At 53.4% G+C, this 16,770-nt stretch overlaps 1 protein-coding gene across 1 annotated transcript in view; it reads left to right on the top strand.

Moving 5' to 3' along the window:
* Positions 1–16,770, top strand: part of CHTF18 (chromosome transmission fidelity factor 18) — a 50,462-nt gene that overhangs the window by 5,040 nt on the left and 28,652 nt on the right. Inside the window, exons 6-17 of the mRNA XM_075899806.2 lie at positions 593–645; positions 1,569–1,713; positions 2,929–3,141; positions 5,633–5,730; positions 5,850–5,973; positions 7,572–7,717; positions 8,987–9,080; positions 9,176–9,274; positions 10,769–10,899; positions 12,438–12,606; positions 14,220–14,444; positions 14,768–14,917. Of these exons, the coding sequence (XP_075755921.2) occupies positions 593–645; positions 1,569–1,713; positions 2,929–3,141; positions 5,633–5,730; positions 5,850–5,973; positions 7,572–7,717; positions 8,987–9,080; positions 9,176–9,274; positions 10,769–10,899; positions 12,438–12,606; positions 14,220–14,444; positions 14,768–14,917 (1,647 nt within the window). The remainder of the gene's footprint in view (positions 1–592; positions 646–1,568; positions 1,714–2,928; positions 3,142–5,632; positions 5,731–5,849; positions 5,974–7,571; positions 7,718–8,986; positions 9,081–9,175; positions 9,275–10,768; positions 10,900–12,437; positions 12,607–14,219; positions 14,445–14,767; positions 14,918–16,770) is intronic.

Below are 16,770 nucleotides of genomic sequence, written 5' to 3'. Positions count from 1 at the left end.
CGCTTGGAGAACGAGCACCATGCAAACCGATCTCTAGCTAGGTCTTTAAGCCGGTTTGGCTGGATGTCCAGTCTGTGTCCGTCGCTGGTGACCCCAGGTGTCCTGGATCTTGCTTGTTTGGGTTCCCAGGACAATTAATCAGATTATTGCAGGTGCTGCGTTTCAGTATAAACACCCTCAGGATGTCAGTGTGCCAACCCCGAAGGACCATAGAGTTTATGTCCAGGAACAAACTTGCAGGATGAATTTTTCTTGGGTGGCTAGAACACTGGGACCAAAATAAGGCAGGAGAGGGTCACATGCTCTAAAATAGCTCGTTTTGTAAACAATAGATTGGAAAATCTGGTTCTTCAGACTAGGTGAGGCGGCCTTCTTGAGAAGCAAGTGGTGTTTGAGGGCCTCCCCCACCCCCGGAAATTGCTCTGTTTTAATATATGGATTTTAATTCTTGGAATAAAGCAAAGTGACATTTTCTCAGTATAACTTCTATGCCGTCCTGCCGGGCAGAGTGTTCCTTACGAAATCCCTGCTAAGTCATCAGCTGTGGATTAGAGTGATTCTGACTCCCATTCCAACACTGTTTGTTTTTAAGCGCCAGAGGCGGGTTTTGGAGGCATCGCAGCGGCTGACGGAAATATTAAACAGGTGGGTCATTTTGCAGTTCTCCTTCTGCCCTTGTACTATTTACTGCCAGGGGTCCCAGCCAACACACCCTGGCCACTTCCATCACCGCACAGGAAACTTCAGTCGGGACTCAGCTCCTGACGCATCCTGCTAATTGGAGCTGTGCTCCAGGGTGTTTCTTTATGACGAAGGCTGCTCTGGTGGTCCGAGGAATGACCTGGAAGTCAGGATATCGGGCGGGGGGGGCTCTGGGTTAGGTCACTTAATCATGCCATGCCTCAGTTTCCCCATCTGTACCCAGATGATCCTTTTGTTCACCTGCTGTTTGCGCCTCCTGTCTGTGTAGACCAGTGTTTCTTAAACTATGTTCCGCGGCACACTGGCGTTCCATGAGCAACTCACAGGTGTGCCGCGACCTCTTCTTCTTTGTTTTTCTTCTTTGTTTTTGTCTTTTTTTTTTGTCTCACTTAATTTTCTTTAAAAAAAAAAAAAAAAAATCGTAGGTGTTCCGCATAAAAAAAATATTATTGTTTGGCGTTCCGTGGTCTCAAAAAGTTTAAGAAACACTGGTGTAGACTGAGCTTTTAGAGACCGGGGTGGTCTTTTACTCTGTATATGGACAGCAACTAACACAAGGGGACCCTGATCACAGATGGAAGCCTCCTGGTGTTACTGTACTAAGAAGTTTTCAAGAGGGTCCAGCAGGCATGTATTCTTGGCTGTGCTGTTCAATGATTTTATCAATGACCTGGAAGGAAACACGAAATCACCTCCAGTTAATGTAGATGACACACCCATTGGGGGAGCGGTAAATTCTGATGACACCTGCTGATACAGAGCGACCTGGTAATATTGATTGCCTGATCTTTGCTCTGTCTTTACCGGCTCTCATGGGTTGAGCACTTCTGTGCTCTCAGGTTTTTAACCTCTGCCTTTTTTCTTAGTCACCTCCATGGAGAGGCTGAAAGTGAGGCCCTAGAGGCTAACGAGGAAACAGACGGTGCTGACGATGAGGATGAATCTGCGCTGCACTGCCTGTGGGTCGACCGATTTACGCCTCGTCGCTACACGGAGCTGCTGAGTGATGATGTAAGAGCCCTACGCGCATTAGACCTGATGGGTTGTTGTTTAGGATAGATCTTCAATTGTGAAGATGGCTGGTGCCAAATTTTGGTTCTGGCAGCTTCTGGAGACCCCAGCTGAGATCAGGGCCCTGTGGGGCTAGGCTCTGTGCGTACATACAGTGAGTGGCAGACCCTGCCGTTTAAATGGCCGAGAGAGACACGGGTGGGAGGGAAAACTCAGAGATGGGCAGGGACTTGCCTGGAGTCACCCAGCAGGCCAGTGGCAGAGTGGGGCATACAACATGGGTCTATTGATTCCCAATCCAGTGCTGGGCCCGCTAGATCAGAGGTGCATAACCTGTGGGTCGCGACCCCCTTAGGGGTTGTGACTGCCTTCCTTGAGGTTCACAGCGCTTGGATCCAGCCAGCTGCTTTTCCTGGCTTCTCGGCTCGGTATCCAACATATACGGGGCAGGGGGAGTGGCAAGAGAGAGGCCACAGTCCCACAATTAAAGGGACGCTTCCTTCCCTTCCCCTCCCCCCCCCCCCCACTCCATCAAATTTGGCGGCCCCTGTGGGGGTCACGAATGAAAATGTTGCGCACCACTGCTCTAGATGGAGCTGCCACCTCGGAGCCCTAATGGCATCCTTCAGGAAAGAAGGTTAAAATGTCAATGCCTGAAGGTAGTTAATTCACCTCTTATGGGGCTGAGGGTGTATTGGGTGTCCAGCTGGGGTGAGGAGGAATCCCTCCTGAAGGCTCAGATCCGAGCTGTTCGGTTGTTTCCTGTGGGTGCCCAGAAAAAATTCCCCAGCTGAGATCTTTGCGGGCCGTAAATTGTAGCTTTTTAAGCTACTGCAGAGGATGCTTTCAGCTCAGTACCGGGGCAAGGTGGAAGGACAGCTCTGCGCTCCCAGAAGGGGCGGGGCCTCAGCAGAAGGGGTGGAGCTGGGGCAGCCAGCCCTCACTGCCTGGAGTGCACCATGCTGGTCCCTCCCAGCCCTTCTTGCTGCTCAGAGTGCTTGGTGTGATGCTCAGGCAACTATATAAAGGGCCCAGGGCTCTGGCCATGGCTGTTCCATAGCCCCTTGGAATCTCCGGGTGTCCCGCCCTTCGTGGTCCGCAGACCTGCCTCGGTACACGGGAGTGTCTCGTGCGCACCTCTCTTTCGCCTCTCCGGCAGCTCCTGCAAGCGCCTTCGATGACGTGTCCCGCCCTTTTCCCTCCCCTGCCGTTCAGTACACAAACCGCTGCCTTCTGAAGTGGCTGAAGCTGTGGGACGTGGTGGTGTTCGGGAAGGAGAAGCCCGTGAAGAAAGCCAAGCCGAGCGCCGACGCCCGCCCACCCTTCACGCAGGCCAAGGAGCCGCAGAGCAAATGGAAGAGCAAGGCGCAGTTCACGGAGGAGATTCTGGAGGCTGAGCTGGACCAACACAAGAGACCCAAATACAAGGTGCCGATGAGTAGCCCGGCCCCTCCGCTCCCTGCCCCACCCTGAGAGAGGTGGATTTACTCGTGTGCGTTTCAGTGAATTCTTGGGGGTTTCCTGCCTGCTTCTGCTTGCACTTGCCTTTTGCACGTTTCAAGGGTGGGCTAGTGGCTGGGTGAAAGGAGATGGTTCCACACACGGGCAGGGCTTACGCACGGGCAGGGCAATGTGCGAGATGCGACGTGGCACGAGCTTACGCCTATCCAGCTCGTCTAAAAACGGCCTCCACTAGAGGGCAACATTACATACACTGAAGCAGGCCCAGGGTTACCCAGTAGGGGGCAGTGCTGCGCAAATACATTCTAGGCGGATGCAATCACACACACATCTGATCATTTTATCATCTTAGTTCTGTTCCGTACCGTGTTCCTTATAAGCTGGGTGCTTGTGCGATCGCTCAGGAGAAATTCCAATGCTCCCCAGCTGATTAACAGAGCACCCACAGCTAGATTTTTTTTTTTTGTTTGTTTCTACCGGTGGTGCCCATTCACACATGCCTTGGTGCGCATAAAATTATTCCGCACATGGATGGAACCGATTAGGGGGAATATTGGTCCCGTGAATGGATTTTATAGGGCAAATAAGAATAGAAACTCAACAGCACTGCATGCGTCTCCTCTGTTGGAATAAACAGCAAGTGAAGGGATGTAAATTAGGGTCATGGCAAAGATTGCTTTAAATAAATACCCTACTGGGATCTTAACCACTTAGACACAATTGTTGTCGGTCAGAATTGGGGTTTGTCCCAATGGGTGCCTGGCAGGTCCTCTACTCCGTTAATGAGGATAAACTTCTAGCTGCGTGTGTGCGCGTGTGCTCCCCTGTCTAAACATTTTAACCGTGTGCAATTAGTTAACACAAGAGACTCCTGAAGAAGCCCCCAGAGACCACAAATCAGATAAGGATCGAAAGCACCAGAGTAGGTTTATTGTCAAGTGACACACAATAATAGTTGTCAGCCAACAGACTCGCTGCTGCACCTCTACACCGTATGTAAGCCGTGGCAATGGGCTAACACGCGCTAAGTGCCCTGGATTTCCAGCGACCCTCGCCATGGTCAGTCGATCACCCTTTGGGGTTCACTTTTATACACCGGTACAAACAAGTTACACATCACTCCTGACCTATCGGGTTGCCACCCTCTGTTGCCTAATTACCGCCCCTTACTTCACAGAACGGGGGTTTACTTACTAGCCATCATGTTGTCAATTGCGACCTGGTCCTGATCCTAGGTCGGTATGTATGTTATTGGTGGGGAGGTGTTTGGTACCAAGATGTTTCTCAGTGAGGCTTCCTGTTACACCCCCCCTGGAATGTGCCTGGTGCCTTTTGGCGTTCTTTGTGCATGACCTGGCGTATACTATTTCTCTTTTACCCAGCCTCTTTCCTGCTCGTAGTTCTGCTGAGCCAAAGTCTTGCTCACTAGCTTTCGGGCCTGCTGATTTTATGTTGCAGACTCTCAGCTTACTACAACAGTGTGTCACCCAGAAGGCATCCCAAAGCACTCTCCGAAGTTAAACATCCCATCGTGCCCTGCTGGCACTGATGCTGACAGGAGGCTGTCTAATGCATTCCATTAATGGACTTTCCCATCCCTTTGATGAATACATGAACTGTTTTCATTTGTATTTATCACTTTGCCAGACTTGGGTATGAAAGACACGCCTCTCTAGCAGTCCTTTCAGCTGCCGAGGCTGATGTTTAACAGAAGTATCACAGAGTCGTTTAGGCCAGGAAGAGGAGAATGTGTTTTCTCTCCAGTTGAAGTGGCAGGAATTAAAAAGGCACAGTTACTGGGACCCAAACTGGGATTTGATCAGGATCCTCGCCTAGGGTTGCTTTATAAAGCACTATAGGGCTATGTCTAGACTGGCATGATTTTCTGCAAATGCTTTTAACGGAAAAGTTTTCTGTTAAAAGCATTTGCGGAAAAGAGCATCTAGATTGGCATGGACGCTTTTCCGCAAAAGCACTTTTTACGGAAAAGCGTCCGTGCCAATCTAGACGCGCTTTTGTGCAAAAAAGCCCCGATCGCCATTTTCGCAATCGGGGCTTTTTTGTGCAAAACAAATCTGAGCTGTTTACACTGGCCCTTTTGCGCAAAAGGACTTTTGCCCGAACGGGAGCAGCATAGTATTTCCGCAAGAAGCACTGATTTCTTACATGAGATCGTCCGTGCTCTTGCGGAAATTCAAGCGGCCAGTGTAGACAGCTGGTAAGTTTTTCCGCTAAAGCAGCTGCTTTGGCGGAAAAACTTGCCAGTCTAGACACAGCCAAGGAGTTTAAGGCCGAGTGGTTCCCAGATCTTTGGGAGGTGGAAGATGGGGTCGCTTCAAAGACAGACCAGTTTTCAGGTGGCGGAGCTGTGACTCCTTGCAACACAGCCCTTGTCGGGGATCGAGCAGCTCTCTCCTGCGCTGGGTGCGTTGCTCAGCGTTCCCATTCTCCGCTGCAGGTGGCGCTGCTGTGCGGCCCGCCGGGTTTGGGGAAGACCACGCTGGCCCATGTTATCGCCAAGCACGCAGGGTACAATGCCGTTGAAATGAACGCCAGGTGAGTCAGTTCTTCTGCCCAGCCACCCGGCCTGGCCTGCCGGAGAGCTTCGAGTCAGTATAAACTCAAGTATAAACTGGAGAGGGACATAACCGGCTCCAATTGGCTCTTTGTTTCAGCGACGACCGCAGCCCGGACATCTTCAAAACGCGGATTGAAGCTGCCACTCAGATGAAGTCTGTGCTGGGGGCCAACGAGAGGCCCAACTGCCTGATCATTGATGAGATAGACGGTGCGCCGACTGTAAGCCCCAGGACTTCTGAGGGAGGGCTCAGCCTTGGGTTTCGTAGCTGGGGAGGTCCCACAATTTCCTCACCACTTGTGTTGGAGGAGCAGGAAAGGGACCGAGACACTTAGCGCCAGATTTTGAAAGTTATCTAAGCACCATCGTTCCCTGTACGCTGGGAATTTTTTATGGCCGTTTGGGAGCTTGATTAGCAGAGCACTCACAGCTAGGTTTGTGGTGCACATCCGCACATGCCTTGGGGCACATAACATTATTCCGCACATGGATGGAAAAGATTAGAGGGAACATTGCTAGGCACCCTAGAAGATTTCAGAAAAACTCCTGCTTGCCTGACACCATTGAGATCCGTAGGATTTGGTGCCTAGAGGCTTTTGCAGATCCCACTCTGCTTTATCCCTTTCTAAAAATCTGGCTTTTAGTGGCTGGCTGCCATCGTGCTTGGTCACCAGCGCTCTGCTTGGCAACTCCCAGAACTTAGCTCCCCTGGCTGGGCTCGCTGAGAGACACCGAAGCCTGACAGCAGGTGGCGCTGACTTGCGGCCGCAGTGCATGCTGTGCGCAGTGGGGAGGAGATGGAGAGGGATCTAAGCAAGTCGGAAACGGGAGGGATAGAGTAGAGCTGTAGAACAGCGGGGGGAGGGGTGTTTACCTGGGCGCTCTCTGGGAGGCAGAGGGGTGGTGGGCAGGCAGGCTGCTCCACGGGAGCTAAGACAGCCAGCTTCCCACAGGTACCAGCTCCTGGCTGCCTCCCTCACCCTCCGCACTGCTGCCTCTATCAGAGGCAGCAGTGCTGGGGCGGGGCAGGTAGCTCTGTGGAGTCTGATGCTTGTGGGGAGCTGGCTTAAAAGCCGTCTCCTTCCGGGCACCAAGTCTTGCCTCAGGAGGTGGGGGGGAGTGCGTGTGGTCATTAGGGCTACGTCTAGACTGCAAGCCTCTTTCGAAAGAGGCTTTCGAAAAAGAGCGTCTAGATGACAACCAGTGCTTTCGAGAAAGCAAGCCGCTTTTTCGAAAGAGAGCCCCCAGGCAGTCTGGAGACACTCTTTCGAAAAAGCGTAGTTTGCATTCCATAGCGCCTTATTTTTTTGAAAGAGCACTTTTGAGGAAAGGCGTTCTTCCTCGTAAAACGAGGTTTTCCGTAGTCGAAAAAACTGCCGCATTCTTTCGATTTACTTTCGGCAGCAGTCTAGACGTAGGGAAAGTTTTTTCGAAAAAAGGCCACTTTTCAAAAAAACCCTGTCGTCTAGACACACCCTAGGATTAACTTATCGGTTATTCGTTTACACGACTGTGCGCGAACATCCCTAGGATACACACAGGACTGTAGAGTTTGGCAGTTGCCTTGCGGCACCCATCCCCCCACAGGGCCAGCATTGGGTCCCCCAATAATGGGCACCTCTTGTACACAAGCCAGTTCTGTGCTTGATCTTGGACTAAAGCCCATGAGGGAGAGAAATCCGCTCAGGAAAGCCCCGCCCTGCAGTAAACCGACCGACCCCCAGTTTTCCCTGCGGCCGAGAATTAGCTCAGCTGTATTCATTCTTTCCTGTATCCCTCAAGAACATTCACTCCTTTTTCCCTCGCCCAACTCTTCCAGGCTTCCATTAACGTGCTGCTGAACATCATCAACCGTAAGGACACGGAGACCGAGCCAGCGGCGAACCCTGGCGGCGCAAGTGGCAGAAAAAGGAGACGAGAAGGAGGCATCTTATTAAGGCCAATCATCTGCATTTGCAATGACCAGTTAGTATCTTTCTCTTGGGCCTCTCCCTCTGGGTCAGGAAACTGGAGGAAGGATGGGGCATAAAACCAGAGCCAAGCAGTGGGAGTTGCCGGCTGGCTGCTCCAGGCCTTGCAGGAGGCTGAGACTGGGATAAAGAAGGGTGGTGGTTTAGTTTTCCTTCTGAATGCTTTGCTTCCTCCTCGGCACCCACCCGGAGTCCGTGGCTTGTGTGGTGTGACTGGGGAAAGGCTGGCTGCTTCATTATGGGGAACAAATCCCCACCCCTGCTCTTCTCTCCCTCGGCGTTCGCGTCTTGGTTTCTCCTCCATCTAATTCCAGTGGGCGGGAGAGACGCTGGCACGTTCGGTCAGCGGGCCGCAAGACACCCCTCTCTGTGAGCACCTCTTCCCGCCATCGCGTTCCCATGCCAAGCTGTTACCAAACCTCCCCAGAGAAGGCGCCTTTCAAACCTCCTCTCACCAGCCGTTCAGTCACCACGTTCTCTCTCTGACTTTCAAACCCCGGGCGACCCATGACCCGAACAGCCAAGCGGGTATTAGGCATGTGGCCGTGTCCACGTTTCAACCGTTAACCCGTGGGCCTGGCCTCGTCAGTTAACCTTCACGGTTACACGCAAGGGCCCTCCCCCTCACACTGCTGCTGCCTCTGTATCACAGGTGGGAGCCGGTGCTTGCGGAGAGCTGGATTTTAAGCAGTGCAGGGTGGGGGCGTGGTTCTGTGGCAGGCGATATACGTGGGGAGCTGGCTTAAAAGCTGTCTCCTCGCGCTCACAGGCTCCTGTTGAACCGTCTCCCCTCCCTGCCCCGTAAACGTGTAACTGCTGAAATTTCCAGCAGTTACACAATTACCAAACACCCCCCCACACACTACACAATTACCAAACACCCCCCCACACACTACACAATTACCAAACACCCCCCCCCCCCCGCCACACACACACACACACACACACACACTTTTTAACATCCCTAGGGATATGCTGGGGTCTACAGCTTTTCCTATGGACAGAGCTTCCGCGGCAGACCCGGGCTGTAGCAACCTGCTCATTTATTTATTTATTATTTATTTAAAATATTTTTTCCTGGTTTCTCTATTTAAAATATTCGAGGTGGCTTACGAAGTTTTTTTAAAACACAATAAATAAATGTATAGAAAGTAAAATACAAAGGGTGGGGTGGGGAGGAGAACCTGCTACAACCCCTCAAGAGGAGGTATTTCCTCCGCCCTAAGGGTAATCCTTAAAAGGCTTCTGTGTTCCCCTTTGGCAGGTACGTCCCGTCTCTGAGACTGCTGAGACAGCAAGCGTTCCTCTTACATTTTCCTCAGACCGCCCCCTCCCGGCTGGTGCAGAGGCTGTATGAGGTCAGTATGCGCCCAAAGCGCCTGTCTGCCCGGGATTATTTCGCGGCGAGGCCTGTGCGGTCTGGGAGCTAACGCCCTGCCTTGCGTGTCCGTAGATCGCCGTCAAGCAGGGCATGAAGGCAGATACGGGGGCGCTGGCGGTGCTGTGTGAGAAGACGGAGAACGATATCCGCTCGTGTATCAACACCTTGCAGGTACGGCAGAGCCACCACCGGCCTCTTCTCTCGGCACAGGTGAAACAGGAGCGCTTGCTCTCCCGCCCGGCACACCTCGCTCGCCGAGCCCTGGCCGTGCTGCTGCAGCTGCTAATGAACGGACTGGCTGGAGGAGATTATTAATGCTGCCCCACCTCCCATAGACCCGTGGGTGGTATAGACTCTGCCACTTTTGTTACACGGCCGGCTTCTAGCTGGCAGCTTAGAGGAAAAGCTCAGTATCTCCATCGTTGGCCCGTGGATTGTCCATCTGCCTCACTGAATGTCTTTAAGCTCTCCTGTGAAGCAGCTCTCCCCTTTCGGAGCTTGTGAAGACCCGGACTTGAACAGGGTTCAAAAAAGAGCTAGATACATTCAAGGAGGTTAGGTCCATCAATGCTTATTAGCCAGGATGAATAGGATTGGTGCCCCTGGCCTCTGTTTGTCAGAGGCTGGGAATGGGTGACGGGATGGATTGCTTGGGCTACGTCTAGACTGCAAGCCTCTTTCGAAAAAGAGTGTCTAGACGAGAGCCAGGACTTTCGAGAAAGCAAGGTGCTTTTTCGAAAGAGAGCACCCAGGCAGTCTGGATTCTGTCTTTCGAAAAAGCACAGTTTGCATTCCATAGCGCCTTTTTTTGAAAAAAAGGCGTTCTTCCTTGTAAAACGAGGTTTTCCGTGGTCGAAAAAAACCCGCCGCGTTCTTTCGGTTTACTTTCGAAAGAATGCGGCGGCGGTCTAGATGCAGGAGAAGTTTTTTTTTTTTCAAAAAAGGCCACTTTTTTTCAGGAAAAACCCTGTAGTCTAGACACACCCTTGATGATTCCCTGTTTTGTTCATTCCTTCTGGAGCATCTGGCACTGGCCACTGTCAGCAGACAGGATACTGGGCTAGCTGGATCTTTGGTCTGACCCAGTCTGGCCGTTTTTTTTATTCTGGGACGATTCTCATTTCCCGAGTGAGTCGCCTGAGTTGACCCTTCATCTAAGTGGGCTGCAAGAGGGTTTCACAGGACAGGGTAGGTTTGCTCACTGTACTCGCATCCCTCGAATGTGCCGGGGGATGCCGGTGCCGACTGGACCGTAGCAGTACTTTGATTGGATGCAGAGGGAGCGCCCAGCTCTCACCGTCGACGTTATGCGCAATCTGGCACCTTGTTTCACGTGCCCTTGCTGTATGTGCCACTTTAGTAACACCGGTAGGAAAACCCCAGCAGAATCCGGTAACCCTGTGTGTGGGCAGCAGGAGACAAAACGTCTCATGGGCCGCATGTTGAACCCCGACAGGTCACCTGCCGGCCGTGGGTTACTCCCCACTGCTTTGGACCAAGTGTGAGAGATCAGCCATCCCATTCAGATCAGCACAAGCTAGCAAGGGTGAATGGCCAAATGCTACCAAACGCCTCTTCCTGCCTTGGCCCCCAATCTCCTTCCGCTACAGCCGGGCCCCTCCCTCGTGTTCGTCGCGTTGCCCGACTTTCTGCTTGTCTTTCCAGTTCCTTCATGGGCGAGGCAAGAAGGAACTCAGCGCACGGATGGTGCAGACAATGAAAATTGGCTTGAAGGACCACAACAAGGGCCTCTTCTCCATCTGGCAGGAGATCTTCCAGCTTCCAAAGCTGCAGAGGTGACGGGGGGGGCGGGTTATGTCCCCACCCGGGTTGCGTGGGAAACGGACTCTCGTTTGCTCAGCGTGGGGGTGGGGTTCGCCTACCGCTGAGGCTATAGAAGCAAGCCGCTCTTTGCATTTGCTTGCCATGGACACATCTGAAATCTCCTTAGGATTGATGGGGCCCTCCGTGGTACTGTTAAATAGGTGCCCCCGTGGCCCATCTTATGGCCCTTGTATAAATCCGTGGTACGCCCACAGCGTGAATACTGCGTACAGGTGTGGTCGCCTCTTCTCAAAACAGATATGTTGGTATTAGAAAAGGTTCAGAGAAGGGCAACTAAAATGATGAGGGGTTTGGAACGGGGCCCATATGAGGAGAGATTAAAGAGACAGGGACTTTTCAGCATGGAAAAGAGGAGTCTGAGAGGGGATAGGCTAGAGGTCTATAAAATCATGAGTGGTGTGGAGAAAGTGAACAAGGAAAAGTTATTTACTTGTTCCCATAATACAAGAACTAGGGGCCACCAAATGAAATTAATGGGCAGCAGGTTTGAAACAAATAAAAGGAAGTTCTTCTTCACACAGCGCATAGTCAATCTGTGGAACTCCTTGCCTAAGGAGGTTGTGAAGGCTAGGACTATAACAGGGTTTAAAAAAGAGCTAGATAACCTCCATGCGTTTAAGTCCATTAATGGCTATTAACCAGTCTGGGTAAGGAATGGTGTCCCTGGCCTCTGTTTGTCAGAGGGTGGAGATGGATGCAGGAGAGAGATCGCTTGATCAGTATCTGTTCGGTTCACTCCCTCTGGGGCACCTGGCATTGGCCACTGTGGGCAGACAGGACACTGGGGTGGATGGACCTTTGGTCTGACCCCGTCTGGCCGTTCTTATAGCAGCCCGGAGGAGGGGTGGATGCGCTTTTAAAAAAAAAAAGATGTGATTTGGTAATCTTCAGCCACACACGGATGAAATATTTTACGCAGATTTTACCCTGAGGCCCTGTCGACGAACAGAATCAATTCAGAAACGGACAGGATAGATCTGGGGTTGGCAAATGCCTGCAAAATGGTTTCGTTACCGCTTGAACGGCTCTTTCCCAGGCTCCGTGCTGCTAACTGCTCTGGCCGGCTGTGTCCCTTGCAGGTTCGCTAGATCCTCTCCGGAGGAAGCGGAGCCACCGCACAGGGCTAGGAAGAGGCGGGTGGGTGGACTTTCAGACCCAGCAGTGCCCCAGATTTTCGGGTGCCCTATGCAGCTGCGTATCCTGCATTTGGGTGAGGACCGTCCTGTCTCCTTACAAGCCATAGGCCATAATCCATATCCTGCTACGCAGACGGCTTCATTTAGGCAGCTCTGGGGTACCTCGTACTCTTACACTGTGCCACCTTCAGTGTTGGTTGTAAGTTGGACAGAGGGCAGTGCTAACGCCATTCTGAACAGCCCCCGACCCTGCCAATCGATTTATCCTTGGACTCCACCATCCTTTCTTTAGGAGCAGGTGAGGTTGATTATTCATCCGTGTTCCCACTTCTTTCTTTGCTGTCTCCCCCCAGACAGAGGATCGGAATGGACCCTTCCTTGCCGAATCCGAGCCTCCTGGGAGGTGACGCCGACGGGTTAAATGTGTCGGGGGGAAGAGCCGGCCTTAATGCAGCCACCCAAAGGTTCCACCACGTCCTGCATCTCGCCACCTCCTCCGGGGAGCAAGAGAAGCTCACTCAGGTACAGCAGGAAAGCCAAAGACTGTTGCCTCCAGCCCCCAAGGTAGTTTCCATCCCAGTAATGGGGCAGGGATTTGGCTAACACCCGCTCTGGCTGGCATCACACCAGGGAGGTCCTGCTGCAGTTTGAGTCTATAGGACCACATGTGTTGCCAGTTGATGGTACTAAAGTAAGACCACGCCAGAGGCTGTAGAGTGGAAGGAAGGGCATATCCAGGTTTACTATGGAACAGCAGTGACTGAAAATCACTTCCAAGTTCCTTGGTAAACAAGAGGGTCTTGGTCTCTTCTGCTTTATGAATCTCAGCCCTGCCAGGTAAGTAACCATTGGACGCCACCGTAACACCATGCACTGTGTCGAGGTAATGTACGGTAGCTAGGACGTGGTGGAGTCCTACCGCCTTCCTGTGGGGTTATACTGTAGGGGGTCCTGACTGAACTCAGTAGAACAGGGTGGGACGCTTCCCCGTCGCTTCTAATGCGTCCTGAGGCCCCAGGGAAGTAAGTCTGATGCTAGTCGACGCAGGAAAGAGGGGGATGAATTTTGTGAGCCAAACCGGCTGGTGTGTAGTTCTGTTGGGTCCTCAGTGATGTTCTGCCTTCTGGTAAACACGTCCTTTGCGTGCTGGATGGTGATACTGGCCAAGAATCGCTCCCTGATGAGTAAAAACATCGAGGATTCTCCTGGCACCTTAGAGACTCATCGATTTCTTTGGGCATCAGCTTTCGTGGGCAAAATCCCACTTCACCAGATGCATCCCGAAAGCTTACCCCAAAGAAATCTGTCAGTCCCAGAATTCCTTGTACCTTTGCAGATACAGACTAACACAGCTGCCCCTCTCGTTCACGTCACTATTCAGCAAGAATTCGTGTTTCCATTAATGTCAGGAATGTTTCTGGCTGAACTTCCAACGCAGCCGTTCTGATTGTGAAATTTAAAGCAAGTTTTTACAGTCGGGCATTTGTGTGGAAGTGAAGCCGTTCCCTTTTGGGGGCAGGGGACACCAATGCCTAAAACCTGCTAGGCATCCTTTAAATAAATCTTCTTGGAGGTACCGCAAACACCTGCGGAGGGAAGTACCGGCGACTCCATATTCTAATTGGCTGAAGATCTGAAACTCCTTTATTTTTGTTTGCACAAATGTGCAAACGTTTAGATGCTACTTTTGCACACGCAGTGGTTGAAATCACACATTTGCACGGGCAAATACGATGCTTGCACATGCAGTTGTTGTACAGGGGCCATGCTTGTCCGCCTCGCCTGCACATGCAGAAATCCAGTTATGAAAACGTGGCTTTTAGCCTTCTAAAGGGGGAGAAATAAGAAGCGTGGCAATTCTCGGCTTCGTGGTACGCCAGCTGGGATGAGACATGGGATCGGGTAAGGGCAGCTGGTCTGACTGGTCATCAGACATCTATTAAAACCCTTTCGGTGGCCGGTGTATGTCTAACAGGCCGATGCTGCGAGTAATGATTTGGTTGTTGCTTCTGGACAATGCAGCAGGCTGATCCGAACTGCGTATTAGCGGGATGCTTGAAACCCGGACTCGCGGCGGCAATAAGCTGTCTAGTCGGGATCGGTGTGTAACCGGCGCTCTGCTCTGCTCCTTCCAGGGCCTGTACGACAACTTCCTGAACATGAAGTTAAAGGATTCCAGTTTCGGCTCGGTGTGCCTGGCTCTGGAGTGGCTGGGCTTCTCCGACATAGTCACCAGCACCGTGCAGCACGGCCAGAACTTCCAGCTGATGAGATACCTGCCGTTCCTCCCGGTGGCTTTTCATCTGCTCTTTGCCGCCTCCAGCATCCCCAGGCTAGCCTATCCCAACAGCCAATATGAGGCAAGTACTGAGGTCGAGTACTAATGGTCGGTGGTTTGGGGCCTAGGCGGGCGGGTTATTGGCTTCCTTTGCGTAGGCGAGAGAGTCCTTCTTTCGGCGACACGGATGTAGCCTTTGACTACAGTTGGGGCAGGGGACCTGGGCTGAAACGCCTGGCTTCGTAGGTTATTTGCCTCTCGATGTGCATGGGTGGTGGATAATGCCGGCAAGGGGGAAGAGGCGTGGCTTCAGGCAGAAGGGGCGGGGTTTTGGCTTGCCTTCCGCAGCTGGACATGCTGTTGGAGCCCAGTGGCTCACAGCGTTCCTGCTCTGTCTTAAGCCAGGCTCTGACCAAGCTGAACCAGATGCAGAATCTCGTGGCGTCCATGATCGCGGGGATCGCACCCAGCTCTCGGAGCCGCGCAGGGCTGCAGCCCCTCATCCTGGAGGCGCTCTGCCTGCTCCTAGACATCATCTCCCCGAAGCTCCGGCCGGTGAGTGTCTGCGCATGTCTCCAAGTGGGTGGCCGGGGGGGGCTTGTCCATGGGGCAGCGGGAACCCTTCCCTTTGGAAAGTCTCCCTCACAGGAGCGGGATCCCCAGACGCACCGAATACCTCGAGCAGACGGAGTACGAGCCTCGTGCCCCAAACTTTAGGTGAGCTACAAAGTTGGGGCTGCTGTCATAGGATGTCCCAGTTCTGCTGCTGGACATCTGGGGTCCTTGGGGAGGCACGTAGGGCCAACGGCTGGAGTCAGTGGGCGCTACAAGAACTCGGCGCCTCTCGTAATCAGAGAGAGTGTGTCCGTGCACCCGTCTGTCCGTGTGCGCGTACGGGTCAGTTTGCATTTCCACAGATGGGACGTCACCTGCCCTGGTAAGTCGCCAGCATTATGGGATCCAGCCAAGCCACGAGGCCAGCAACGCGGGGAAGGGAGCGGAGCAGTACAGGAAGCGGGGGGAAGGCCGCTGTCTATGAACGGGGAAGAGACAGGTAGCAGCAGCTGAAGGCAGGGCGCCGGTACCGGTGGAGTGCACAGGGGCCGTGAGCGGAGAAGTGGGACCCAGAGCAAGATTTGGTCTGTGATAGGAATGTGAACGGGTAACCGGTTAATCTAACCGGGTAATGGTTAACCCTTACCCAGGAGCAGCCCCCGGCCTGAGGCCCGTGGCAGGGGAGGGCTGCACCAGTCCCACGGGGCTGCCGGCTCCTGTGGGGCGGGCGGGGATCCAGCAGGCGTGTGGGGCTGGAGCAGCCCCCGCCCACCTGGGTTTAGTCAGTTAACTGGTTAAACTTAATGCCTGCAGCCCTAGTACCCGTCAGGCCCCTGCAGCCTGGGAGCCGGGGCAGGCCAGAGCCCCCCAGCTCCACCTGCCATTCCCCAGCCTGCTCTGTCTGATGCCCTCGGTAGCCCCCCCAGGCAGGCAGGTCCCTCCTGCTCCCCAGCTGGAGCCAGAGTGAGCTCCTGTCTGCCCTTGCAGTTAGCGCCAGGGAGAGAGGAGACCTGGTCTAAGCTGCCTGACAAGCCCCGCTCTGGGTGTCCGCCTTTGCCCGCCGGCCCCAGCCCTGGCCAGGACGGAAGCGCCTCTCCCCTGGCTGCGGCTGCTCCACGCTGGGACCGTCGGGGAGGGGCACCTCCTCCCCCCTCAGCCACGACTACTTCGTGCTGGGTCTGGAGAGCGCCCCCTCCCCCGAGCACAGCGCCCACCCCAGAGCTGCCGGGGGCTCTTCCCTTGACCCCGAGCTGTTGTGGGTTGAGAGGGCTGGGGGCAGCCTGCAGCCAGGGGAGAGGCGCTAGCCAGAGCCCTCACACTGCTCCCTAACCCTCTGCCCCAGCCCTGAGCCCCCTCCTGCACCCTGATCCCTCGGCTCCACCCTCCCGGTCACACATGGTCCGTGTATGGGAGCAATTTTGGTGCGATACATCCCCTCCATGTTGGCGCACCTACCGAAAGCCTTTCCGCACCTGGACACGAAACATCAGAGGGAGCTGTGGAGTTGGTTTCTATCCCGGGCTCTGCCACTGACCCCCTGCGTGACCTCAGCCAAGTTACTTAAACTCTCTGCTTCTGTTTCCCCGTCTGCAGCATGCCACCGTCTGCAGGTGGTAAGCACAGAGCAGCGTATCTCATGGTTACTTCCTTGGATCCCAGCAGTGGCTCTGCCAGTAGAAGTAGATTTAAAAAAAAAATGCTGTTGCCTCCGCTTTTCTTCCTTGACATCGATTTCTGCCATTACACACTGTGACTGTCAGCGCCTCCCTTTGTAGCTTCCCTTTGTCAGTTCTCTGCAATGCACCTTCCTCCCCGTCTGGAGAGGATAGGGAAGCCTTTTGTCAGTTTGTCAC

Source organism: Pelodiscus sinensis, chromosome 15 (genome assembly GCF_052426305.1).
Source record: "Pelodiscus sinensis isolate ZL-2025 chromosome 15, ASM5242630v1, whole genome shotgun sequence".
NCBI classification, from domain to species: Eukaryota; Metazoa; Chordata; order Testudines; family Trionychidae; genus Pelodiscus; species Pelodiscus sinensis.
This window is presented reverse-complemented; position numbering and strand designations above follow the sequence as displayed.